General features: G+C 54.2%; 2 protein-coding genes across 6 annotated transcripts in view; one reads left to right on the top strand and one right to left on the bottom strand.

Moving 5' to 3' along the window:
• Positions 1-5,744, top strand: part of TICRR (TOPBP1 interacting checkpoint and replication regulator) — a 54,349-nt gene extending 48,605 nt beyond the window's left edge. For both annotated transcript variants that reach the window (XM_066354818.1, XM_066354817.1), the window contains exons 20-22: positions 2,750-4,769; positions 4,863-4,988; positions 5,619-5,744. In XM_066354818.1, the coding sequence (XP_066210915.1) occupies positions 2,750-4,769; positions 4,863-4,988; positions 5,619-5,728 (2,256 nt within the window). In that variant the 3' untranslated portion in view covers positions 5,729-5,744. The remainder of the gene's footprint in view (positions 1-2,749; positions 4,770-4,862; positions 4,989-5,618) is intronic.
• Positions 5,745-6,815: 1,071 nt separating this feature from the next.
• KIF7 (kinesin family member 7) overlaps positions 6,816-27,387 on the bottom strand; it is a 29,192-nt gene continuing 8,620 nt past the window's right edge. For 3 of the 4 annotated variants that reach the window (XM_066354819.1, XM_066354822.1, XM_066354820.1), the window contains exons 5-19: positions 26,772-27,306; positions 25,971-26,081; positions 25,267-25,494; positions 24,296-24,426; positions 23,839-23,954; positions 23,400-23,552; positions 12,976-13,178; positions 11,535-11,732; positions 10,913-11,038; positions 10,627-10,803; positions 9,686-9,901; positions 8,713-8,919; positions 7,627-7,822; positions 7,399-7,545; positions 6,816-7,184 (exon numbers count right to left, since the gene is read on the bottom strand). In XM_066354819.1, coding sequence (XP_066210916.1) covers positions 6,820-7,184; positions 7,399-7,545; positions 7,627-7,822; positions 8,713-8,919; positions 9,686-9,901; positions 10,627-10,803; positions 10,913-11,038; positions 11,535-11,732; positions 12,976-13,178; positions 23,400-23,552; positions 23,839-23,954; positions 24,296-24,426; positions 25,267-25,494; positions 25,971-26,081; positions 26,772-27,306 — 3,109 coding nt within the window. In that variant the 3' untranslated portion in view covers positions 6,816-6,819. The remainder of the gene's footprint in view (positions 7,185-7,398; positions 7,546-7,626; positions 7,823-8,712; positions 8,920-9,685; positions 9,902-10,626; positions 10,804-10,912; positions 11,039-11,534; positions 11,733-12,975; positions 13,179-23,399; positions 23,553-23,838; positions 23,955-24,295; positions 24,427-25,266; positions 25,495-25,970; positions 26,082-26,771; positions 27,307-27,387) is intronic. The other variant, XM_066354821.1, reaches the window with a different exon arrangement.

Raw genomic sequence — 27,387 nt, 5'->3', positions numbered from 1 at the left:
GGGAGTGTAGAGAGAGGCTGGAGAGATCACAGGGAGTGTAGAAGAGGCTGGAGAGATCACAGGGAGTAGGCTGGAGAGATCACAGGGAGTGTAGAGAGAGGCTGGAGAGATCACAGGGAGTGTAGAGAGAGGCTGGAGAGATCACAGGGAGTGTAGAGAGAGGCTGGAGAGATCACAGGGAGTGTAGAGAGAGGCTGGAGAGATCACAGGGAGTGTAGAGAGAGGCTGGAGAGATCACAGGGAGTGTAGAGAGAGGCTGGAGAGATCACAGGGAGTGTAGAGAGAGGCTGGAGAGATCACAGGGAGTGTAGAGAGAGGCTGGAGAGATCACAGGGAGTGTAGAGAGAGGCTGGAGAGATCAGAAAGACTGAGATCAGGTGGAGAGAGAAGTCAGAGAGACAGTGGGCAGATCAGAGGGATGGGAGAGAGAGTGAGGTAAGAGGGATGAGAGAAATAACGAGGTCAGTATATCAGAGAGGGAGAGAGGAGAGAAAAAAGGGAGATGGAGATGAGAGAGATCACAGAGAGGAGAGACAGGAGAGGAACAGAATGAGATAAGAAAGAACACAGAAACATGAGAGAAAACAGAGACATGAGAGAAAATAGGGGAGAGAGCTCAGAGATTAGACAGATCAGAGAGACCAGCAATGTTTTACTCCCTCTTTGATCCGTCTAATCTCTGACCTCTCTCTGATCTGAGGGCACAAAGAAATTGGAGAGATGGGTCAGGAAGAGATCTGAAAGAGATCAATGAAAGAGATCAGAGGGAGAGAGGGCGATAGATATGAGAGATCTCAGATAGCAGGCGGATCAGACAGAGAGGACAGGGATTTGAGAGAGGTCAGAGAAAATGAGAAAAGGAAAAGCAGACAGATCAGAGAGAGAACACAGGCAGATCTGAGAGAGGAAGGAGGTACCTATAGAGAAATCAGATGAGAGGGAAGAGTCAGAGATATCAATCAGAACAAAGAAAGTGAGAGCAGTGGAACAGCAGAGAGAAGTCAGAGGAAGCGAGATCAGAGGGGGGGAGAGATCAGGAGAGACCACTGATCTCCCTAATTGCTCTCTCTGATCATCGTGAGAGGTTGCAGAGGGAGATCAGAAAGCCATAGAGATGGATCAGAGAAAGAACTCAGAAAGATCAGAGAAAAGAAATCAAAGAAAGATTGAGAACAGAGGGGTCAGAAATGGGAGAGTGATCAGAAAGAGATGAGAGAACGATCAGAGAAAAGAGAAACCAGACCTCAGAGAGATAGGTGGATCAGATCGAGAATGAGGTAAGAGTGGTGAGAGAGAGAGCAAGTTCAGAGGATATCAAAGTTGGGGAGACGGTGTCAGATGACAAAAAGAGACATGAGAGAAATCAGGAGAGAAGTCAGAGATCAGAAACAAATCAGAGACCACTGATCTCTGAGCACTCTCTATCTCCCCCTGATCTTTCTGATGTCTCCCTCTAATCTCTCTATGACCTCTCTGGTCATTCTGAGAGGTCACAAAGAGCAGAGAGGGAACAGAAAGAGCCATCACAAAGATGAGTCAGAGAGAGATTAAAGGAAGATCGAGAACAGAGGGGTCAGAGAGATCAGAAAGAAGAGAGATCAGATGGGGAGAGAAATCAGAGATCTCAGAGGGAATAGAGAGATGACAGAGAATGAGGACAGAGAGAGATGAGAGAGAAGTAGCAAGTTCAGAGGACATCAGAGAGGGAGAGAGGAGGGCAAAGGAAGATCGAGACCAGAGAGAGAAGCGTGAGCTCAGAGATGAGACCACTTACCTGTTCCTACTTCCCTGCAGCGATTTCCTTCTCTCTCTAGCGCAGACTTCAGATGGGGGGGGGGGGGGGGGGTCTACACTACCATTCTTATTTCATAATGTGCTAAGAGCTCCTTCCTTAGGCATCTTTTCTGACTCTCTTGCACAGGAAAGGGCGGACGTCAAGGACTTTGTCTTTTCGGGCCTTCACTCATACTTTCTAAGCCTACTGCCCCCCCAAGCCTCTTCCCTTCAGCTGCTGACACCCATCTGAAGACCTGACTCACTACTCCTGTCCCACACCCCAGCCGTTACTGGTTTAACGGCAAGCTTTCCTTGTGCCACATCTTGCCCCATGCCTGTCCCTGTCACTGTACTGGCCACACTAGTGTCCTCTGTTTCTACCCAGTGAACATGAAATGCCAGCTAGGCTGGTGTTCTCTCGAGATGACCAAATAAGGTTGCAGCAGTGAGGTGTGCGACGGCCTTACCTGTTGGAGTGCCACGTTTCTGCAAGTAGGGAGGGACGTGCTTTGTTGGGGGAGGTCCCTTCTGAGATGCTCTTTCTTGCAGTGCCCTCTGGATCTGAGCCCCGCACTCCGCCACCCTGTGCGCGCACATACATTGCCTGGCACGTAGTAGGTGCTTAGTCAACTGCATGTTGAATGTGGGTGAACAACAGGTGTGACACCTAGAGGACCCCTCAGGCAAAGATCAGGCATAGTTATGTAGAAGGGAAGGATAGCCAAGTGAAGTCGTTAGAGACGCATTATGCAAATTATCTCATGTTTTAGGGAAACAAACTCAGATTGGATGTAGTGGCCAAGTCACCTCGAGTCCTGTCTTGGAAGTGGAAACGTGTCCCTATTGAGACCGCTCCTCTGGCGGACCAGCGTCTCCCACCGGCCTCCCTCGTTGTCTCTGCGGTTCCTAGAACGGTCCTTAGAGAACATGGGTTAGCACGTTCAGGCACTGAAACCGGCATTTTTCTTTACAGACTCCGAGGAAGAGTTCCTGGAAACCGAGCTCTTCTAAAGCTACGCCCGGCTGGTGCCCTCGCACCCCCCAGACTCCACTGCGCAGCCCCGGGCGGCTGTGGGGGGCCCCTGTGGCCCGGGCCCCAGCTGGACAGGCTCTCTCTCCGGCCCTGAAACACCGCTCGCCCCGGGGCTGGGAGTCACCGTCTCCACAGAAAAGCACGCCACCCAGAGGGCGCCCCCTGCGGGAAGGCCGGGCCTCTGCGCTGGGCAAGGGCCCCACAGCTCCCGGGAAGCCCGGAGGCCAGCCCCTCGCGTCTCTGCAGAGTCCCTCCAGCCTGCTCTCAGCGGACTCTAGTACCGGAAGCCCCGCTGGTCCAGCCATCACCCCTGCCAGGTGCTCTCTGAGATCACCTCTGGGCACGGCCTCGGGGGTGGGGACAGACACTGCCTCTGTGGGCAGGGCTCCGAGTCAGAGCTGCCGCTGTCCCCGTGTCCTCCGAGCGTCGCAGGGCCGGGAGCCGGTGCAGATACAGACCGTTAAAGCTGTGGACACCTCAGAGAGACCAGGAGACACAGCCCTGACTTCCCCACCTATCCCATCAAACGAACCTTGTACCCCTCCTCCTGCCCGTGACATTGACGAGAGGCCGCTCTGGACCGCTCCCCCAGACTGTCCCGCCCCCGGAGAGGGGGGCTGGCAGGAGCCGCGGCCCCCGCCCAGTGCCCCTCCCCCACCCAGTGCCCCTCCGCTCGGCACCCGCGCTGCTCTGGCTCCCGTCACAGCCTCGCGGCCGGCCAGCTCGGACACCCGCCCCCGGCCGCCCCTGTCTAAAGTCGGGAAGACGCACAGAAAGACCTCTGATCCCGAAAGGAACGTCCCCCAGTGCCAGCCTCAGGCCAGCGCGCCTGCTGGTGGCATTGCTGACCAGAGGGCCGCCACCGCAGGTGCTGGGCGGCACCTGAGGGGAGCGGACCCCTCCCTTCCGTCTCCTGAAAGGGACCAGGACCCTGGGCCTGGCTTTAGGGGGGGCTGGTGTGTTTCCCCTCCTTTGCCTGTTGCAGGTGACATAGAGCGTCTCTCCCTCCTCTTGGAAGATGAGCTCCCCGGAGCCGAGGACCAGGACAGCAGTGTCTCTCCCGCGAGAGCGCACGAGGGGCTAAGGATGGCGGTTGGTGATGAGAAGCCTTCTCTGTCTCCCCCGGGTGTTCCTCTGTCCCCACCCTCCTCTGGGCCTGGCTCCCCCCAGACACCGTCCTGCACCCTGCAGGGTGCCACTCAGCTTTCGGGTGCCCCTGCCACCCCCCCGACCTACGAGGTAGAGCTGGAGATGCAGGCTTCCGGCCTGCCCAAGCTCCGGATTAAAAAGAGAGACGCCAGCCCTTGGGCAGAAGCTGAGTCCCTAAGAAGAGATCAGAATGTCCCCCCAGGTCCCAGGGGCAGCAGTTCCTCAGGCAAACCTGAAGCCACCTATGTGTCGCCCCCCTGCCTTCGGCCCTTGCACAGCAGCCCCGGGAAGAGCAGCGGACAAACCTATATCTGCCAGTCCTGTACCCCCACCCGTTGCCCCTCTAGCACCCCGAGTCCATTTCAGACAGATACTGGGGTTCCTTGGACACCATCTCCCAAGCACAGCGGGAAGACGACTCCCGACACCATTCAGGACTGGCCTCGGAGGAAGAGGGCGGGCGGCTGTAGTCTGGGCGCCTCTGTGGGCAGGGGCGACGGCTCGGACCCTGCTGGAGGCATGTCGCTGCTCCCGGAGGGGAAGCCAGGCCTCGAACTCGGCATCAAGACGCCCATCCTGGGGGATTTCGAGCTCGAGGGGGTGTGTCAGCTGCCAGACCAGTCCCCTCCCGGGGACAGTGTGCCCAAGGCTGAGGAAGCCTCTTGGGGACAGTTTGGGTTGGGTTCCAGGAAGAGACTCCTTTGTGCCAAGGAAGAAGCTGAGTGTGAAGCCAAACAGGTGTGTGAGGAGCAGAGTGAGGAGGCGTCTCCACAGCTCCCCTCCGCAGGGGATGACGAGGCCTTGATTTCAGGTGCGTTTATCAACGTGCAGCCGGAGGGGTGAGGCGGCAGCTAGGGCTCCCCTGCCTGGGGCTGCAGCAAGAGCTGACCGTGCGTTGCTGCAGGTTGCACCCCGCCTCCCGGCTGTGCCCTGCGGAGCTGCTTGTCTGCCAGCGGGCTGCAGGCGCTGACGCAGTCTCCCCTGCTGTTCCAAGGGAAGACGCCCTCCTCTCAGTGCCGAGACGCCACAGGTAAGTCATGGGAGGTCCTGGGGACCTTGACCAACATCAGGCCACTATCCCCTGGGTGACTCCCAGGAGTTAGCTCAGGGCTGCCCGGCAGTTGAATTTTGGAGTCGTAGGCAGTTTGAGTGTCAGACAGATGGCTTTGTCCCTGCAGTGACGTGCTGTAACCCCCCCCCCCTGCCAAAGACACACCTCCACAGGGAAATACCACATTAGAACTTCCACACGTTTGAACAGAAACCCCACAGAATCCTACCAAGATACTTGAGGTTCTTGAAGACGGTGGCCGAAATGGGCGCATGGTCCTGGAGTCTGAGGACTGTCAGCCAGCCATTTCCTCCCGGTGTCTGTGCCGTCAGCCTGAGTCTAGGTCCCCTTCCCCAGCCCTGCCTGTGAACTTCACGGGTTCAGTGCAGGAGATGGGGACCTTCGGGGGGGTCTTTTCCCTCAAGACCAGGATTAAAGCATGCAAAATAGCACCAGCCCTGCAGACCTGAAACTTACAGATACTTGCACTGAGCGTGGGCAGCACTAATGCAAAGGGCAAGCACGGCCTTGTGTGTGCCCTCTGCAGTTCAGAGCATGCCCGTGATCCCGCCGCATCCTCAGTGAGCCCATCTGCCTGCCTTTTCCTAGGTGAGGACACGGATGCAATTCCTGCCCCGGCAGATTCTCCTTTCAGCCGAGCATTTTCCAGGAGACGCCCCATCAGCCGGACTTACTCGCGGAAGAAACTGATAAGTTAGTAGGGATGGAACCTGCCGTGGGACTTAGAACTGCAAACACTACAATGCTCGTCCAGGGTCCCTGCTTCCCTGACAGAAGTGCGCCAGAGCGCTTTTCTCTGGGCACGGCTGGTGCTGCAAACACGTCCAGTAAAGAAGTTCTTAGCAGAGGACTCAGATCAGGTGAGGGAGGGGCTTGCCTGGACGCAAAGCAGGCAGTCTGGGCGGAGTCAGAAGCCAGACGGACCTGCAAGACCAGGACCCCATTGCAGTCCCGCCCTGACCTCGACTGCAGCTCATGCCTGCGCTGCCTCAGCTATGACCGGGAGAGAGCGCCCCACATGGGCCCCTTGTGAAGCTGCTGTAAGTCTGCAACCCCGAGATGGACAATGCTTGTGAACTGACACAGCCCTGTAACAATATAGTCACCTCTGGCTACTCCACATCGGTGTGTTTGTGTGAGGGCCCAGCCTGAGGTTACCTGTGACTGGGACCCGGCTCCTGTGCTTTGTGGAGCAGCCGCACCAAGGGTCTTGCTCAGCGCCAGTCCACGGGGGGTTCGGGGGGGACTCCCTGGAGCGCGCCCAGACGGCCCACTGGCAGCCTACTGTCTGGTCTCGTCCAGGGGCAGATCCACACCTGTCTCGCGGGCTCTGAAAAACTTTGAAGGCTGTTGTGTTCCCAGATCTGACTCCTACTATTATAAATCAGACTCAAAGTGAAAAGTCCCATTTCCAGAGATTCGTCTCCTTTATTATAAAATGGTTTTACAAATTTCTAAAAATGTGATGTTTCCCAGTTCCCCCCATATACATATGACCACAGGCCATTCTGGGACCAGCCTTGGCTGAACCCTAAAACTAATGGCACACACATAGACTTGACCGGAATTGTCCTGAAACTAGCAAGCCAAGGTGGCCACCAGGGACCACAGCTTAATAGGAGTGATGGGACTGCTTTTAAAAAAAAGTCGGAGTCCAGTTCAAGTGGGTGGACTTGGCTGTGTACAGGTCAGGCCCAGACAGGGAGGTGTGGCTGTCCCTCCCCAAAGCAGATGCGCACTATACCTCGCAGCAGGCTCGAGACCACCCTCCTGGCTGCTGTCCAAGAGCCTATAGGGGGTTCCTCCTGACGTCAATCATGCCTGGGCTGGGCCTTCGCAGCTCCCGCCGGGGCCGGGCCACGGGCTCGTAGCTCCGGGCCAGGCCCGCCTCCCTCACCGACAGCGCTCGGCCCACAAGGGGCTCCGTGACCTCCCGTGGCAGCAGCTCCTCGAGGGAGCCCTGCTCCTCACCGCACAGGCTGGAGCGCTTCCACATCAGCGGGAGTGGGGCGCGGACCGGGTCCCGCACCTCTTCCCGGGCGTGGGGGGCGCCCTCACCGAGGGCGGACGGCCAGAGCAGCTCGGGTGCAGCCTGGAGCTCGTCTTCGGGTCCAGGGAGCTGTCTGTTCTCCAGGCATGGGGGCTTCTCCCCACCTGACCCGAGAGCAACGACAGCCTGTCGGGAACGGAGTGAGCGGCACCGTCCACACGTCTGAGCCTCCCGGCGCCCCAGCACAACAGCCGCGTGTGAAATGACCCAGGGAGAGCTGCAGTTCGAGTGGTTTCTGACCTTTCCCCCAAACAGGAGCAAACCCTGACACCCCCACGGCCAGGCAGACGGCGGCCCGGGGAGGCAGGTGCCGCTTACCCCTGCTCGGGCCCACGGCGCTCCCTCTGCCGAGCTTCTGTTTCAGCTCCTGGTTCGCCCACAGGAGGCGGCCCAGCTCCCTCTCCAGAGCCTGAATCCTGGTCTCGTACTGCCGCCTGCTGTCCGCTAACCCCTCACCAAGGTGGTCTAGAGGGGAGGCGGAGAGGAGGGTGGGAGGGTGGAGGGCGCTGGGGGGCCGGGCCGAGCGCGGGAGCAGTGGCGCCTCACCTCGACTCTGCAGGAGCAGCTGCAGGTTCTGCTCGTGCTCCTTCTGCTGCAGGGTCAGCTGGCGGTCCATCTCCAGGCGCTGCCGCTCCAGCGCCACCTCCAGCCAGTACACCAGCCTCTGCTGCTCCTCCAGCTGCAGCTCCAGCTCCGAGAAGGCGACCTGCTGCTGGTGCTGCTCCTCGCGCAGCGTCACCACCTGTGCCGACCCCCTGGGCTCAGACCCCGCGCTGGCTCCCCTTGCCGGCTGCCCCTCCCCCAGGACGGCAGGTGTCACTGAGAAACCACCAGGGTCTGCTACTGAGAAGACTGGGCCCACAGACGCCTTCTCAGCGGTGTCCCAGGCAGCGATTTCCAAATGATGGCACTCGCTCTTAGGACAAGTGTCATTGCCTTCCCTGCCTCACACTCTCCCAGCCACACAGGGAGATGCCCCTGGGCAGAGCCTCGAGCTGTGGGGATTCACGGAGGCCAGGATGGGTCAGCCTCGACATCGCTGACATTTTGGGCCAGGTAACTTCTGGTTGTGGGGCCCGCCCTGTGTATGGCAGGGGGAGTAGCAACATGGCCGTGGCCCCTACTGCTGTGACAACTAAAAGTATCTCCAGACTCAGCCCATCACCTGGGCCATTCCTGTTGAAAGCCACCGATTGGGGCAGAGGCCACCTGGAATGTGCCAGGCAGGCCAGAAGGGAGAAAATGGGGTTCGTTTCCCTAAGTAGCACAGGTAGCCCTAGAGCAGGGGTCCCCAAACTTTTTACACGGGGCCAGTTCACTGTCCCTAAGACCGTTGGAGGGCCGGACTATTAAAAAAACTATGAACAAATCCCTATGCACACTGCACATATCTTATTTTAAAGTAAAAAAACAAAACGGGAACAAATACAATATTTAAAATAAACAAGTAAATTTAAATCAACAAACTGACCAGTATTTCAATGGGAACTATGCTCCTCTCACTGACCACCAATGAAAGAGGTGCCCCTTCCGGAAGTGCGGTGGGGGCCGGATAAATGGCCTCAGGGGGCCGCATGGGGGCTGCAGGCCATAGTTTGGGGACCCCTGCCCTAGAGAGTGGCGGCGACCCACCTTGTCGAAGTACTTGCAGAGCAGGGCTCTGGTCTCCGAGGACGACAGGTAGCTGAGCTTGGCCATGAGGTTCATCTCGCACTGGGACAGCAAGGAGGCCGAGGCCCGCAGCACCCGCTGGCGGCACGTGATGGCCTCGTTCTTGTACTCGATGGCAGCGTCCAGGGCCTCAATGGCCTCGTCCAGCTGGAACAGTGTCCGCTCCTCCTGCGGGGACAGGCGCGTGCACGGGGTGGGGTGACCCGCTTCTCGCACGGAAGAACACCCACGCTCTTGAACGACTAAGTCTGAGGCACACGGTACAACTGACCCTCTAAGTGTCCCCTTGGTCTGAGCTGTGTCACAGCCCGACCCCGGGGGTGGAGGAGGAGGGAGGCCGGGGCTCTGCTAGCAGGCTGCTCAGGCACCTCTGGAGAGTCTACGCTCGAGAAGTCAGAACACCCACCACTGAAAGGATGACCTGGCGGGGCCCCTCGGGGAAGGTACAGGATGTGGCCCGACACCTGTTGCCACATCTTGGGGAGCCAAGATGCCACGCCAGCAGTCAGTGCGGTGGAGGAGGCCGAGTCCAGGCTCCAGCGGGGCGGGACTGGAAGGTGGCCAGGTCCATAGGGGCCGTCCAGCGCGCACCAGCACCACCTCCACCCCCGTGGAGCCCACGTCCCCGCAGCGAGGCCGGGCCCAGCACGGCGTACCTCGGGCGACGGCAGGCTGCCCTGCACCAGCACCACCTCCACCTCCACCCCCGTGGAGCCCACGTCCCCGGCAGCGAGGCCGGGCCCAGCACGGCGTACCTCGGGCGACAGCAGGCTGCCCTGCCTCAGCACCACCTCCACCCCCGTGGAACCCACGTCCCCGGCAGCGAGGCCGGGCCCAGCACGGGGTACCTCGGGCGACAGCAGGCTGCCCTGCACCACCTCCACCCCCGTGGAACCCACGTCCCCGCAGCGAGGCCGGGCCCAGCACGGCGTACCTCGGGCGACAGCAGGCTGCCCTGCCTCAGCTTGCCATCGATCTCCAGGCGCTGCTTCAGCAGCGAGTCCTTCTCCTGGCGCAGGGCATCGATCTCCCCACGGATCTGCTGCTGGCTCTGGGCGCTGCCCTGCCGCAGCTGCCCGCTCTTCTCGGACAGCTCCTTCTCCAGGTGCTCCAGCCGGCTGGACACGCGCACGATGTCCTCAGTGAGGGCCTGGGGCAGCGCCGCCGGGCAGTAAGGGAGGGCCAGCCCCATCCTCACAGGGTGATGGGCCCCCTGTCGGATGCTGAGGAGGCCTGTCCTGCAGAAGCTCGGGGAGTGGGGTCCCAGAAAGAGTGCAGACAAGAGAGGACAAGGCACTCCTGACAAGGGGACAACAGGGGCAGAGCAGGGTGTGGTGGCCTGTCACTGAGATGACTTGAGTTTGTGATGGGAATTTTGGGAAATGGTGGCCGGCCGGCCGGCCAGCCAGAAGGCCTTTCCAGGAGCCTGAAGTGGGGGCTCTACTGGACAGAGGGTATTCAGATAATACAGAAGCACCTTGAACCTGCCTGCAGCTGAGTGACGCAGCGGGCTCTGGGCTCTGTGTCTGATGTATCCCCTCAAATCCTAACCGCAACGTCACCATGGCTCAGAAGCATCCCACTCACGAGGGAGCAATGAAGCCCTGTGGGGCCAGGTCTTTCTGCCTTCGTGCCAATGTGGGTGTTCTCTTGGGCCACGCCCTTCTCTACCTGCTGTTCCCTGTTCTGCCTGTGCAGCCCCAGGGCAGCGGTTGAGGAGGGGAAATGAACTGTGGGGAGGACACCTGGAGAGGTTCCACCCGCACATCAGAACCTGTGGGACTCGTAGGCTCTGACCCAACAGAACGGAGCTCCACCTGCCCAGACCTCCCCGGGATCGTCACCCGCCCGGGCCTCGCAGGGCAGCGTCCTCACCTGGCTGGACCGCAGGCGCTTGCTCTCCAGCCCCGTCTTCTCCTGCACCAGCGCCTCCTTCTTGGCCAGGATGGCCTCCCGCTTGCGGAGCTCCTCCCCCAGCTCCTCCAGCGCCCGCCGCTGCTGCAGGACCTTCTCCATCTCCTGGTCCAGCCACTTCTTCTGCTCCTCGATCTTCTGAGGGAAAGAGGGAGCCAGGGTGGGCACTGAGAATCCAGCTCTGCTGCGCGGGCAGCCCCCAGGTCAGGCTACGGGTGCTCGGGGGTCAGGCTTGGCCCGGGCCCACCTGCTGCTGCTCCAGGCTGGCCACCGAGCCGCTGCTGCCGCTGCGCCGCTGCCTCTGGAAGGCCGCGATCTCCTCCGTCTTGATCCTCAGAATCTTCTGCTGCTGCTCATGCTTCAGCTCCAGCTCCTGGGGGTGCATAGGGGACAGGCACGGGCTAGGGGGAGAGAGGCGCGGGCTGGAGCTGGGGAGGCGCAGGCTGGGGCTGGGGAGGCGCGGGCTTGGGGACAGGAGTGGGCTGGGGCTGGGGAGGCACAGGCCTGGGGACAGGAGTGGGCTGGGGCTGGGGAGGCGCAGGCTTGGGGACAGGCTGGGCGGGCAGTGTGCGCACTCCTCTGGCGTCCCCACCCTCCCTGAGGACCAGCACATGGAAGCAAACACTGATCTGGCTCTTGCAAGGCGAGGTGCCTGTCACCTTACAGGTCCACTGCACTGAATTCTCACCCTGGCCTCGGTTTTCCTATCATATACCCTCTTCCCCCCCTATTTGCAGGTGAGGAAAACTCAGGGAGACCAAGTGACCTGAGGTGACCTGGAGGTCGTGTGGTGGGGAGTGGCGGGCAGGAGGGGCCCTGCTTGGGTTCCCCGGGCTGGGACATGGCTCGGCAGCGGCCGAGAGCCTGACCTTGACCCGGTGCTGCCGCTTGCTCATCTCCGTCTCCAGGCGCCGCTTCTGCTCCGTCTCCTCGCGGAGCCGCCTCTGCAGCTGCCCCTGCTGCCGCCGCATCAGCTGCACATTCCGCTCGAGCTCCTGCAGCCGCTTCTCGCTCTGGGCCGACAGCGACACCAGCCGCTCCGTCGCCTGCTTCTTCTCCTTCAGCACCTGGGACAACACAGCCTCCGCTGGGCTGCGCTGGAGCCGCCATGAACCCAGCACTCAACAGGGCAGTTAGAACCGATGGCCAAGGAGCAGAGGGAGGGCCAGAGAGAAGGGAAGGCCAGCGGATGGGTAGACTAATAAAAACATCAACAGACTACTAATGGGAGGCTCGCTGACATTTACTGTGCACCAGGCACTGTACTTAGTGCTCTGTGAACACTAAAGGACCCTCACAATCCTATCAAAAAGAATGGTTATTACTAGCCCCAGTTAACAGATTAGGGAACCGAGGCACAGAGAAGAAACTTGACCAAAGACACAGAGCTAGTAACATGGTAGAGCTGGGATGCAAACCAAACAGTCTGGTTCCATCACTCGCGCCCTTGACCCCGCTACTGTATAGTGTCCTGGCGCCTGAGGAAAGGAAGAATGAATGATGGAATGATGGGTGGACAGAGACATGGGTGGACGGACAAAGATGGATGGGATCGTGTAACGATAAAAAACAGGATGCACAGCTTAACCGGGCAGTGGCGCAGTGGATAGAGCGTCAGACTGGGATGCGGAAGACCCAGGTTCAAGACCCCAAGGTCACCAGCTTGAGCGCGGGCTCATCTGGTTTGAGCAAAAGCTCACCAGCTTAGACTCAAGGTCGCTGGCTCAAGCAAGGGGTTACTCGGTCTGCTGAAGGCCCGCGGTCAAGGCACATATGAGAAAGCAATCAATGAACAACTAAGGTGTTGCAATGCACAACGAAAAACTAATTAATGATTGATGCTTCTCATCTCTCTCCGTTCCTGTCTGTCTGTCCCTGTCTCTTCCCTCTCTCTGACTGTAAAAAAAATAAAACAAAACAAAAAAGCAGGATGCATGATAACAGATTGATCAAAGGGAACAGGAAGACGGAAGGGTGAAGGACAGATGGACAGCTGGTCACAGCTGATACACAAGTGGATCAGACGGACACACAGGCTGATGGGGAAAGACAGGGAAGACGAAGTAGAGATGTAAAGGAGTAGGGAGTTGAGACAGATGAAGGCGGGGAGGCTGCAGGAGGAAGGGCTGATTTTCTTTCGACACTCACCACTCACCCTCAGGGGTCTCCTAGGTGGGCTTCAGGCGGGACCTGCCTCTGCCTCTGCCGCACTCAAAGCTGAGCTGACCCTTGGTAACGCAGCCTCCACCCAGCCCCAGCCCCAGCCCCAGCCTGGCGGCCGCAGCTGCCACCCCCAGGGGCCCCACTGACCTGCACTTGGCTTTGGGCGGCAGCAACCCTCCTGCGGAACTCCTGGAGCCGGGACCGCTCGCCGGGGTCCTGGGGCTCCCGGCCCTCCAGCTCCCGCAGCTGCCGCTGCCCTTCGCTCAGCTCGGCCCGCACCCGCTCGGCCTCTTGCTCCAGCTCCCGGATGCGCTGGCTGTGCTGCCGGTTCAGGGCCTGGGCCGCCTTCCCTGGAGAAGGGGGCCGCGTCAGCACGGCCTCCAGCCCCCCACAAGGACCGTCCGCTCCTTCCCCGGGGAGGTTTCCCCGACCAGTCGGCCATGGGCCCTGCACGGGTTTTACCAAGCCTTTGTTCTGCTGGCCCCGTGATTTCTTAGCATTCTTCTTTAAATTGACTTGCATTTTCAATTAGCCTCATCTATAGCAGTGACTCAGGGAAATTATGGATGAACTGGTATTTTTACCTAATACATGCAAAAATAAACATGTAATTTGAGCTGCATATAATTAATCCTGTAGCACTAACTTCCATTTGCAGGGAGTGTGGAAGATGGGTTAAATGACACCACTAGGAATCAAACAGACATTCCCAGAATACCTGGGGTTTGGGACACTACACAGGATGGCTGAACAGTAATGTTAGAGACCCAACAAGCAAACATAAGGTGCAGAACAAGTCTGAGGCTTAAGGCAAGGAAACTGGCTGTGCAGAGATGTTGAATGATTAAGGAAGTGTGCTCATGCTCTGAGCACCGAGGTGATTTTTCTTTTTTTAAGATAGAAAAAGAAGGCCCTGGCCAGTTTGCTCAGTGGTAGAGTGTCGGCCCGGCGTGTAGAAGTCCCAGGTTCAATTACCAGTCAGGGCATACAGGAGAAGCACCCATCTGCTTCTCCACTTTTCCCCCTCTCCTTTCTCTCTGTCTCTCTATTCCCCTCCTGCAGCCAAGGCTCCATTGGAGCAAAGTTGGCCCAGGCACTGGGGATGGCTCCATGACCTCTGCCTCAGGCATTAGAATGGCTCCTGCTGCAACAGAGCGATGCCCCAGAGGGGCTGAACATCGCCCCCTGGTGTGCATGCCAGGTGGATCCCAGTCAGGTGAATGCAGGAGTCTGTCTGACTACATCCTCGCTTCTAACTTCGGAAAAATACAAAAAGTAAATAAAATAAAGAGAGGGAGGGAGGGATGGATGGAGGGGCAGAATGGGGGAGAGACAGAGATAGGAAGGGAGAGAGATGAGAAGCACCAACTCATAGTTGCAGCACTTTAGTTGTTCACTGATTGCTTCTTATATGTGCCTTGACCAGGGGGCTCCAGCTGAGCCAGTGACCCATTGCTTGAGCCAGAGATCTTGGACTTCAAGCTAGCAACCATAAGATCATGTCAGTGATCCGACACTCAAGCCAATGACTATGAGATCATGTCAATGATCCAACACTCAAGCCAGCGATCCCTCATTCAAGCTGGTGAGCCTGCTGAGTGTAACTAACTACACCCCATAGAACAGACAGCACTGCACAGCATCTAATACACATGATCAAGGTTGACCCTTACGGCCAGCCAGCCTAAAGCATTAACTCCATCCACAAAGGGGCCAACAGCATCCAAGACTCACATACAACAGGAGAGTAATTATAACTTTGAATAAACATTCCTAGAGCAAAGAGCTCAGGTGGCCTAAAGGTTAGCACCACTAAGCCTACCTTCCTCATAAAGATGCCACAACAAATTCAGGAGTCAGAGCCAAGCTACCTAATACACAGACAAAATGGGCAGACAAAGAAATATGATCTAAATGAGTCAACAAGAGAAATCCCCAGAAAAAGAATTAAATGAAATGGAAGCAACCAAACAACCAAACACAGAGTTTAAAATAACAGTTATTAGGATGCTCAAGGATCTCAGGGTAAGAATGGATGATCATAATGAAAACTTAAAGAGATAGTAAGCATTAAAAAGGACACTGAGCCTGACCTGTGGTGGTGCAGTGGATAAAAGCATCAACCTGGAATACTGAGGTCACCGGTTCAAAACCCTGGGCTTGCCCAGTCAAGGCACATATGGAAGTTGAAGCTTCCTGCTCCTCCCCTCCTTCTCTCTCTCTCTCTCTCTCTCTCTCTCTCTCTCTCTTTCCCCCGCCCTCTAAAATGAATAAATAAATAAAAAAAATAAAAAGGACACTGAAATCATACAAAAGAACCAGTCAGTAATGGCGAATACAATATCTGAAATGAAGGCTGTACTAGAAGGAATCAACAGGAGGCTGAATGAAGTGGAGGAGTGAATCAGTGATTTAGAGGACAAGATAAACAAAAGCACAAAAGCAGAGTAGCAAAAAGAGGCTCAAGAAGGCTGAGGAAACTCTAAGAGAGCTCTGTGACAACATGAAGCAAAACAACATCCGCATCATAGGGATGAAGAAGAGAACAAACAAGACATAGAGAACTTGTTTGAAGACATCATAGCTGAAAACTTCCCTAACCTGATGAAGGAAAAAGTCACACAAGTTCAAGAAGGACAGTCCCATTAAAGATGAACCCAAAAAGGCCCACACCAAGACACATCATAATTAAAAGTTGAGACAAAGAATACTAAAAGCAGCAAGAAAAAAACAATTAATTACCTACAAAGGAGCCCCCATAAGGCTGATACCTGACTTTTCAACAGAACACTTCGGGCCAGAAGGGATTGGTATGAAATATTCAAAGTGATGCAGAACAAGAGCCTACAACCAAGACTATTCTATCCAACAAGGCTATCATTTAAAATTGAAGGAGAAATAAAGAGCTTCCCAGACCAAAAAAAGCTAAAGGAGTTCATTACCACCAAACCAATAATGCAAGAACGGGCATGCTATAAGAGGAAAGGGAAAAAAAATTGAAAGATTACAGGTTTAAAGAATAAAAAGGCAATGGCCCTGGCCGGTTTGCTCAGTGGTAGAGCGTCAGCCTGGCATGCAGGAGTCCCAGGTTCAATTCCCAGCCAGGGCACACAGAAGAAGCGCCCATCTGCTTCTCCACCCTTCCCCCTTTCCTTCCTCTCTGTCTCTCTCTTCTCCTCCCACAGCCAAGGCTCCATTGGAGCAAAGATGGCCTGGGCGCTGAGGATGGCTCTATGGCCTCTGCCTCATGCGCTAGAATGGCTCTGGTTGCAACAGAGTGATGCCCCAGATGGGCAGAGCATCGCCCCCTGGTGGGCATGGTGGGTGGATCCCGGTCAGGTACATGCGGGAGTCTGTCTGACTGCCTCCCCATTTCCAACTTCAGAAAAATACAACAACAACAAAGGCAATAAATAAGTACATGTCAATAATAACCTTAGCCTGACCAGTGGTGGCGCAGTGGATACAGCGTCAACCTGGGATGCTGAGGTCCCTGGTTCAACACCCTGAGGTCGCTGGCTTGAGCACAGGCTCATCTGGCTTAAGTGCAGGCTCAACTACAATAGAAAAACTGAAAAATATTCAAACACTTGGAGGCTAAGTAGCATGTTATTAAATAACGAATGGGTTAACAATGAGATCAAGGAAGAAACCAAAAATTTCCTTGAGCGTGACCTGTGGTGGCACAGTGGATAAAGTGTCAACCTGGAATGCTGAGGTTGCCGGTTTGAAACCCCGGGCTTGCCCAGTCAAGGCACATACAGGAAGCAACTACTACGAGTTGATGCTTCCAACTCCTCCACCCTTTTCTCTCTCCTCTCTCTAAACTCAATAAATAAAATATTTTTTAAATATTGCTTTTCCTTGAAACAAATGAAAATGAACATAGAACAACCCCAAATCTATGGGACACAGCAAAAGCAGCCCTGAAAGGGAAGTTCATTGCTTTACAGGCCTAGCTCTAGAAGCAAGAAATATCTCTAGCCTGACCAGGCGGTGGTGCAGTAGATAGAGCGTCAGACTGGGATGCAGAGGACCCAGGTTCGAGACCCCGAGGTCGCCAGCTTGAGCGTGGGCTCATCTGGTTTGGGCGGAAGCCCACCAGCTTGAACCCAAGGTCGCTGGCTCCAGCAAGGGGCTACTCAGTCTGCTGAAGGCCCGCGGTCAAGGCACATATGAGAAAGCAATCAATGAACAACTAGGGTGTTGCAATGCGCAATGAAGGACTAATGATTGATGCTTCTCATCTCTCTCCGTTCCTGTCTGTCTGTCCCTGTCTATCCCTCTCTCTGACTCCCTCTCTGTCTCTAAAAAATAAAAAAAAATAAAAAAAGAAATATCTCAAATAAACAATCTAAACCTGCACCTAAAAGAATTAGAAAAAGAACAACAAACAAATAAAGCCCAGAGAAAGTATAGAAGAAAGGAAATAATAAAGATCAGAGTGGAAATAAATGACATAGAGGAAAAAAAAAAATCAATGCAACCAAGAGCTGGTTCTTTAAAAAGATAAGATTGACAAACCTTTAACCAGACTCATCAAGAAAAAAAAAGGACCCAAATAAATAAAATCAAAAATAAAAGAGAAGTAACAAATGACATTCACAGAAATATAAGAGATATAAAAATACTATGAAGAACTATATGCCAAAAAATTAGACAGCCTGGGCAAAATGGATAAATTCCTAGAAACACAATCTTCTAAAACTAAATCTGGAAGAATCAGAAAACCCTAGCAGGTCAATTACAACAAATGGAATTGAAACAGTTACCAAAAAACTCCCAGCAAACAAAAGTTCTGGATCAGATGGCTTCACAAACAAATGTTACCAAACATTCAAAGAAGAATTAACACCCATCCTTCTCAAGCTATTCTAAAAATTCAAGAGGAGGGAAGACTTCCAAGTTCATTTTACAAGGCCAGCATTATCCTCATTCCAAAACCAGACAGAGATACTACAAGGAAAGAAAACTAAAGGCCAGTAACCCTGATGAACAGAGATGCTAAAATCCTCAACAAAATATTAGTAAACCAGATCCAACAATACATTAAAAAGATCATACATCATAATCAAGTGGGATTTATTCTGGGGAAGCAAGGCTGGTACAATATCCACAAATCAATAAGCATGATTCATCACATAAAATGAAAGATAAACATCACATGATCATATTAATAGATGCAGAAAAAGCATTTGATAAAATCCAGCACCCATTTATGATCAAAACTCTCAGCAAAGTGGGAATTCAGGGAACATACCTCAACATGATAAAGGCCATCTATCACAAACCCACAGCGAACATCATACTCAACAGACAAAATTAAATCCAGTCCCCTTAAGATCAGTAACAAGAGCCTGACCAGGCGGTGGCACAGTGGATAGAGCGTCAGACTGGGATGCAGAGGACCCAGGTTCGAGACCCCGAGGTTGCCAGCTTGAGCGCGGGCTCATCTGGTTTGAGCAAAAATTCCACCAGCTTGAGCCCAAGGTCGCTGGCTCCAGCAAGGGGTTACTTGGTCTGCTGAAGGCCCGCGGTCAAGGCACATATGAGAAAGCAATCGATGAACAACTAAGGTGTTGCAACGTGCAATGAAAAACTAATGATTGATGCTTCTCATCTCTCTGTCCCTGTCTATCCCTCTCTCTGACTCACTCTCTGTCTCTGTAAAAAATAAATAAATAAATAAAGATCAGTAACAAGATAGGGTGTCCCCTTTCGCCACTCTTATTCAACATAATCCTGGAAGTCCTAGCCACAGCAATCAGACAAGAAGAAGAAATAAAAGGCATCCAAACTGGAAAAGAAGTAAAACTCTATTTGCTGACGACATAATACTGTACATAGAAAACCCTAAATCCTCCACCAAAACAAACATTACTAGACCTGATAAATGAATTCAGCAAAGTGGCAGGATATAAAGTTAATATTCAGAAATCAGTGGCATTTTTATACACCAATAATGAACTGTCAGAGAAATTAAGGAAACAGTCCCATTTACTATTGCAAAATACATACATACATACATACAAAGAAAGAACGAACGTACATACGTACCTAGGGATAAATTTAACCAAGGAATAAAAGACTTGTACTTGGAAAATTATAAGACATTGAAAAAAGAATTCGAGGAAGATACAAACAAGTGGACGCATATACCATGTTCCCATACTACCCAAAGCAATCTATAGATTTAATGCAATTCCTATTAAAATACCAATGGCATACTTTACAGATCTAGAACAAATATTCCAAAAGTTTATATGGAACCAAAAAAACCCCGAATGGTTTCAACAATCTTGAAAATGAAAAACAACATGAACATGAGTGGTATCACACTTCCGGATATCAAGTTATACTACTAGGCCACTGTAATCAAAACAGCTTGGTACTGGCATAAGGACAGACATACAGATCAATGGAAGAGAGCAGAGAAACCAGAAACAAACCCACGCCTTTATGGTCAGTTAATATTTGACAAAGGAGACAAGAGTATACAGGGAGTAAAGACAGTCTCTTTAATAAATGATGTCGGGAAAACTGGAGAGGTACACGCAAAAAAATGAAACTAGACCACCAACTTACACTGTTAACAAAAACAAACTCAAAATGGATAAAAAGCTTAAATGTAAGATATGAAACCATAAAAATCCTAGAAGAAAACATAGGCAGTAGACTCTCATACATCTCTCAAAGCAGTATTTTTGCCGATATATCTCCTAGGGCAAGAAAAATAAAGGACAAAATAAACAAATGGGACTATATCAAACTAAAAAGCTTTGGCACAGCAAAAAGGCATCAACAAACCAAAAGGACAGCTTACTCTATGGAAGAATATATTTGCTGATATGTCTGATGAGGGGTTAACACTATGAAGACAAACTATTAAAAAATGGGCAAAGATTGGCCAGTTGGCTCAGCGGTAGAGTGTTGGCCTGGCGTGCGGGGACCCGGGTTCAATTCCCGGCCAGGGCACATAGGAGAAGCGCCCATTTGCTTCTCCTCCTCTCCCCCTCCTTCCTCTCTGTCTCTCTCTTCCCCTCCCGCAGCCAAGGCTCTATTGGAGCAAAGATGGCCCGGGCGCTGGGGATGGCTCCTTGGCCTCTGTCCCAGGCACTAGAGTGGCTCTGGTTGCGGCAGAGCGACGCCCCAGAGGGGCAGAGCATCGCCCCCTGGTGGGCAGAGCATCGCCCCTGTTGGGCGTGCCGGGTGGATCCCGGTCGGGCACATGCGGGAGTCTGTCTGACTGTCTCTCCCCGTTTCCAGCTTCAGAAAAATACAAAAAAAAAAAAAAAAAATGGGCAAAGGAACTGAATAGACATACCGATGGCCAATAGGTATGTAAAAAATGCTCAATGTCACTAATCATCAGAGATGCTAATTAAAACCACAATGAGGTATCACCCTATACCTGTCAGAATGGCGCTCATCAACAAATCAACAAACAAGTGCTGGTGAGGGTGTGGATAAAAGGGAACCCTCCTGCACTGCTGGTGGGAATGCAGACTGGTGCAGCCACTCTGGAAAACAGTATGGAGAGACCTCAAAAAATTAAAAATGGAACTGCCTTATGACCTAGAGATCCCACTTCTAGCAATATATCCTAAGAAACGTAAAACACTAATTCAAAAGAAGATATGCACCCCTATGTTCACTGTAGCATTGTTTGCAATAGTCAATATCTGGAAACAGCCCAAATGTCCATCAGTGGATGAGTTGATAAAAAAGCTGTGGTACATACACACAATGGAATACTACATGACTGTGAAAAAGAAGGAAAGCTTACCTTTTGCGATGGCATGGAGGGACCTGGAGATTATTATGCTAAGCAAAATAAGCCAGGCAGAGAAAGACAAATATCATATGATCTCACTTATATGTGGACTCTAATGAACAGAATAAGCTGAGGAACAAAATAGAAGCAGAGGCAGAGTCACAGGGAACAGAGGGACAGCTGTCAGAGGGAAGAGGGAAGAGGGAAGGGGATTCAAGAAGGTGAAGGGATTAGTGAAATTATATATACACCACACACAGATGCAGACAACAGGGTAGTAACAGCCAGAGGAGTAAGGGGGATGGAGGTGGGGGAGAGGAGTTACGGGGGGGGGGGGGAACAGGGTAGAAAGAGACTTTGCATGAGGCGTGGCGGGCACGATGTGGGGGACAGACAGTGTTATAGTGAGTGGGACACTTGACACCATGTCAACATAATAAAAAAACAAGGCATGGTATGGCAGAAAAATAGACACAGACCAATGGAACAGAATTGAAAGTCCAGAAATAAACCCACATATATACAGGCAACTAATTTTCAACAAAGGAGTCAAAAACACACAAAGGGGAAAGGAAAAGCCCTTAGCTCTTCGACAAACAGTGCAGGGGAGATTGAAAAATCACATGCAAAAGCGTGAAAGTAGACTGCCATCAGCCTCCACACAAAAAACTAACTCAAAATGGATTCGGCGTTTGAATATAAGACTACGCTTATGGTCCTGGGTTTCAGAGTTAGTGAAAGTAAAATGAATAAATGGGCCCTTGGTAAGAGCGTCGTTCTGAAATACCAAGGTTGTGGGTTTGATCCCCAGTCAGGACACAAGCAAGAATCAACCAATGAATGCATAAATAAATGGAGCAACAAATGTGATACATATATGCATATGTATATACACATATTATATACAAATACACATATATGATGGAATATTACTCAGCCATAACAAATGATGACCTGCTGCCATTTGCTACAACAGAAAAGGACAAGAACCACAAAGCAACAGATGAACACAAACTCAGACACAGGCAACAGTGTGGCAGTGACAAGGGGGTTTGGGGAGGTAAGGACAGTCAAGGGAGTCAAGTATATGGTGACGGAAGGAGACTGGACGCTGGGTGAACACACAATACCACATACAGGTGGCGTGTTACAGAAGTGTTACACCTGCAACTTACACAATGTTATTAATTAATGTTACCCCCATACATCTAATTAAACAACATATACAGTGTGTCTGTAAAGTCATGGTGCACTTTTGACTGGTCACAGGAAAGCAACAAAAGACGATAGAAATGTGAAATCTGCACCAAATAAAAGGAAAACCCTCCTGGTTTCTGTAGGATGATGTGGCAGCATGTGTGCATGCGCAGATGATGAAACACCGTGTATACAGCGGAGCAGCCCACGGCCACGCCAGTCGAGATGTGGACGGTACAGAGGAAAGTTCAGTGTGTTCTGTGGCTCGCTAAATTCGAATCTGTGACCAAAGTGCAACGTGAATATCAGCGCGTTTATAACAAAGCGCCACCCCACAGGAATAACATGGCTCGGTGGGATAAGCAGTTGAAGGAAACCGGCAGTTTGGTGGAGAAACCCCGTTCTGGTAGGCCATCAGTCAGTGACGAGTCTGTAGAGGCTATACGGGATAGCTACCTAATGAGCCCTAAAAAATCTGTGCGTGAGCCCACATCAAACTATACTGAATAGGTATGAAACTGGGAGAGTTTTCCTTTTATTTGGTGCGAATTTCACATTTCTATCATCTTGTGTTGCTTTCCTGTGACAGGTCAAAAGTGCACTACGACTTTACGGACACACTGTACTTCAGCAATGAAAAGGGAGAGAGATGAAACAAATGTGGGAAAACCTTAATGACTAAATCTTAAGTGACGAGTATTTGGGGGGTCACCATACTACCTCTTCTCATTTGCCTGAAATTCTTCATCATGTATTTTGTAATAAATTCATAATTATTAAAAAGTTCAGTTGGTCACCACCTAAAATCATCCCCTGCCCGGTCACACATATCACCTGTAGATGTAGCACAATCTGGGGACACTGTCTGCTCCCCAGTTCCAGAGGCCCTGTGCCCAGCCAGCACAGTGCCTGGTACACAGCAGGCCCTCAATAAGTAACAACAGGTAGGCCCTGGCCGGTTGGCTCAGCGGTAGAGCGTCGGCCTGGCGTGCGGGGGATCCGGGTTCAATTCCCGGCCAGGGCACATAGGAGAAGCGCCCATTTGCTTCTCCACCCCCACCCCCTCCTTCCTCTCTGTCTCTCTCTTCCCCTCCCACAGCCAAGGCTCCATTGGAGCAAAGATGGCCCGGGCGCTGGGGATGGCTCCTTGGCCTCTGCCCCAGGCACTAGAGTGGCTCTGGTTGCGGCAGAGCAACGCCCCGGAGGGGCAGAGCATTGCCCCCTGGTGGGCAGAGCGTTGCCCCTGGTGGGCGTGCCGGGTGGATCCCGGTCGGGCACATGCAGGAGTCTGTCTGACTGTCTCTCCCCATTTCCAGCTTCAGAAAAGAAAAAAAAAAAAAAAAAAAAAAACAGGTAAATGATGCTTCCTGAGAGCTGGTCTAAGCGCTTTACCCAAATTAACTCATTCCATCCTCAGAACAACCCTGGGAAGCAAGTACATTGTCCCCACTTCAGGAATGAGAAAACTGAGGCTCAGAGGGGTTATTCTACCTGCTCAAAGTCACAGAGCAGGAAGAGGCCGCGCTGGGTCTCACACCTGGCCATCGGCCCCTGCTCCTGACCACCCTCAGGCGGGAGGCCGCCCAGTGCCACCCCTCACCTGTGCGGACCAGCTCGCCAATGAGCTCCTCCTTCATGCGGATGTTGATGGCCAGTTCCCGGATCTTCTGCTGGGCCTGGGCCAGCCGCCACTCGGAGGCTGTGGCAGCCCGGGCCTGGCGGAGCCGAGCCTGTGCCTTGCTCCCACGAGCCACTGTAAAAGGCCAGCTGTCAAGGCTGCTGCCCCACCTAACAGTGGGGGAGGCAGGGGAGTGGAGAGGGGAGAGGGGAGAGGGGAGGCAGGGAGTAGAGAGGAGAGAGGGGAGAGGAGAGAGGAGAGAGGAGAGAGGAGAGAGGAGAGAGGGGAGGCAGGGAGTAGAGAGGAGAGAGGGGAGGCATGCCCAGAGCAGCCAGGGAGGACGTGTGGACTGCCTAGAGTGGCCAGTCAGGGCCATGGAGGGAGAAAGGGTCAGGGTCCTCTCTGCACCACACAAGCTCACCGCTGGGCTCCGGGACGGCTGCACCCAGCTCCTCAAGGCGAAGCTCTGGGCCCTTCCTGCTTGCCGGACTACCTGGGCCGGCCTCCACCCTCTGGTTCCACTTGCTGATCCCATTTCTGGGGGGCAGAAGCAGGAATCTGTACCACTCCCCAGCCCAGCCACCTCTGGGGCCAGAGGAAGGAAGCTGGTCACAGGCCTCCCATCCCATCAGCAGCAGAACCTGTCAGTCCAGCAGAACTCTGAGGCCAGGGGCTAAGCTTGGGGGTGCAGGGCAGCTGGGAGCACCAAGAACCTCCTGGGAGGCTGAGAACCAGGAGGCCGGGCCCACCCCACCACTGTATGCTCTCTCCCACAGGCTGGCAAGGGCATTGCCGTTGGGGGCACCCTGAGACCACAGGGTCCTCCCAGCCTGGACCCAGAGCTGGTCCTGGTCAGGTCCACAGTGGGTCCCACTCACCTGCGTAGGTGCAGGGTCTGCCGGGGCGGCCGCTCCTCCTCCTCCTCCTCCTCCGATGCAGCTGAAGAGCCACTTCCCAGCCTGTCTACCTCCGCCAGCAACTTGGCTCCCACTTCCCTGCAATCTGTCACCTGCCAGGGAAATGTCAGGGTTTCTGGACAGGAAGCCTCCAGGGCGTCCTCTATGGGCCATTCCCATCACCAAGTCTTTGTTCCCAGCTATGCCCACCTCACATCTCCACCTCAAGCCCTACTTTACCTTCAAGACCCAGCTCAACTGACACCCATGGGAGGCCCTCCCAAACTCAGTCAGAGCAGGCGCTCCCCCGTCCCTTTACCCACTGGCTCCCAGAGCCCCTGACACTTTCAGGTGGCCACCTGCCATTTCTGTCTTGTATACAGGTCATCTGCACCCAACTCTTATCTTGCTAACAGTGCCTGCCAAGAGTGGTGGCTGTGGAACAGACTCCTGCCAAACCCGCGGCCTCCCTCTCCTCGGTCCCTCAGGACTGGAGAGCTGGTGACCCCGAACTTTCAGGTAGACGCAGGCACAGCTTTTGTCCGAAATGCCCAATGTGACAGAACTAGGAACGAGAGACCGGGCTTGGGGAGGTCAGGGCTCATGGAAGAGCAAACTTGCAGAGGGAGGCATCCAAAGATAGGGGGCGTGGTCTCAGAAGTGATAAGCTCCCTGTCTCTGGAGGTATGCAAGCTTCCCATCCACAGCTGGAAGCCAGACCCTCTCTGTATCCCCCAAGCAATCTCTAGATATGCCAGAGATTCCCAATAGCACCACCCTGCTGAGGTCCCCGTCACCCAGTGTTGGCCCTTCCTCTGACACCAGAATGGACATCCGGCAGCTGGTCCCGTGAAAGCCCAGGGTGAGGGACACATTCTGCAGCCCGTCTTTCCCTGCCCGAGCCTGCGCAGTCCAGTAGGGCCAGCTGACGCCCAGCCGAGCCACCTCCTCACCTCTCCCCAGTTTCCAGGGCCACCTTCCTCTCCAGGAAGGCATGCAGGGGGCATCATGCCTAGCACATGGGTGTGGACACCAGCCAGGGGGGCCGTGTGAGGCCGGGGCACAAAGGACCCAGGAGGCAGGCCCTGCAGGAGCCCTGGGGTGCCCCAGCCTGGCCGCACCAGTTCTAGCCGCAGCCGTAGCTCTGCCATCTCCTCCTGCTGCTCCCGCAGACGGTCGCTCTGCAAGACATGGTCCAGGTGCTGAGGGGTGGTAGGGACTGCGGGGAGGGGGTGCTACAGGGATGTTGACAGGAAGACGTACCCTGTGGGCTGACACTGAGGAGGGCCAAGTACCTCTGACCACCTCCTGCCCTCCCCCACACAAACTGCACTGTTCAGACTCAAGCTCTCACTCCACCCTGCCAGTCCTCCACGTCCATGTCAATCATTGCCACCAGAGGGCGCCAGGGGAACTGCTGACCCAGTTAACCTTGGACAAGAGGTTGCAGTTCTAGCGCCCTATTCTGCTGTCCCCTCCAGTCTCACTTGCATCCACACTCACGACCATCCGGCATTCCCACTCTCCTCGTTCTGTTCCTCACCTCCACACTTTTGCTCATTTGTGCATGCCCCCATCTCTACCGGTCCCGGCTAACTTCCTCCATGTGAGGAAACGCGGCTCGCACGCACCCCCTGGGTGGGAATGGCGGCCCCACCTGCAGCTTGTACTGCTCCATGGCGTCCTCCAGGGCAGCCAGAAAGTCCTGGTTCTCCTCCTCCAGCCGGGCCACCTGGCTCTGCAGGGCCAGCAGCGCCCCCTCATCTTCCTAGGGGGCAAGGAGAAAGGCTTCAGGGCCAGGAGCTGGCAGGATAAGCCCGTCTGTCCCTGACATCCAGCCCTCCCTCTGCCCTTCCTAGGGGTTCCTAGCCCTACCTGCTACTCTGTTCCAAGCCCTGCCTGCAGTCCCCTCTGCAAGCCATTTGGGCCACCTCTTGTAATTAATCCTAGTTTTATTAACAATAAAAAAATCACTCCTGACCTGTGGTGGCGCAGTGGATAAAGTGTTGACCTGGAATGCTGAGGTCACTGATTCAAAGCCTTGTGCTTACCTGGTCAAGGCACATATGAGAAGCAAGTAGGAAGCAACTAGGAGGTCATACTTCCCACTCCTCCCCCCCTTTCTCTCTCTCCTCTCTCTAAAATCAGTAAGTAAAAAAATCTCTTAAAAGAATACCACCACTATTATTACAACTTACTGAGCCTTTGCCAGTGTACGAGCCCTTGTTACACCTTCAGCCCTACATCACCCCCAGAAGATAAATACCAACGTCATCCTTATTTTACAGACAGAGAGCCTGAGGCTGGGGGACATTATAGAAAGTGACCACGGTCCCCAGCAGAAGTGTCTCTGAACACCGAAAGCGCTCTGCTAATGGGTGGGGACGGGGACAGAGGCACTGCTGGGGCTGTTTGAAGACCTTCTCCTTCCCTTTCCCGGCCCTCAGCAGAGCCACACCTGGTCCTTGGCCACCTTTCTGCGGCCCGGCGCCTGCGTGGCCTGCTCCTCGGTGGTAGAGGCGCTCTCGATGCCGCTGTCCGGCCCGGAGGCAGAGCTCAGGGCGCTGCGCTCGCCCTCCACCGCGCACAGCCAGTCTCGCACCTTGCGGGCTGCGGCGCCCGGCAGCCCAGGCTCAGCCTGCAGCTCGCGCAGCAGGCTGTAGGCGGCGTCGGTGCGGGCCCGGTAGCGCGCACACTCGGCGTCCAGGCGGGCAGCGGCCACGGCGGAGGTGGAGGGGGGGTCTGGGCCGCGCCGGCCACGGTGGATGATGCGTGTCTCTGAGCGGTGCCGTGGGGTCGCCTGCGCACCCGCCGCCTCCTCGGGCACTCGCTCGGTTTCCGGCCGCCAGTTGATGGTGGCGCGGTTGCAGATATTCTGGGCACGGCTGGCGTAGTTGAGGGTGTTGAGGGTCTCATCGAAGTCAGAGGAGGAGGGACTGACACAGGCGATCATCACCGTCTTGGCGTTCCCACCTAGTGAGTCTTTGAGGATTCTGAGGACATCAGACAGGCACGTCAGGGACCCCAGTGCACCTGGATCCGCGGTCCAGACCTTGCCTCAGGCCTGAGGCTCG

The sequence above is a fragment of the Saccopteryx leptura genome, chromosome 13, assembly GCF_036850995.1.
Source record: "Saccopteryx leptura isolate mSacLep1 chromosome 13, mSacLep1_pri_phased_curated, whole genome shotgun sequence".
Taxonomy (NCBI): Eukaryota; Metazoa; Chordata; class Mammalia; order Chiroptera; family Emballonuridae; genus Saccopteryx; species Saccopteryx leptura.
This window is presented reverse-complemented; position numbering and strand designations above follow the sequence as displayed.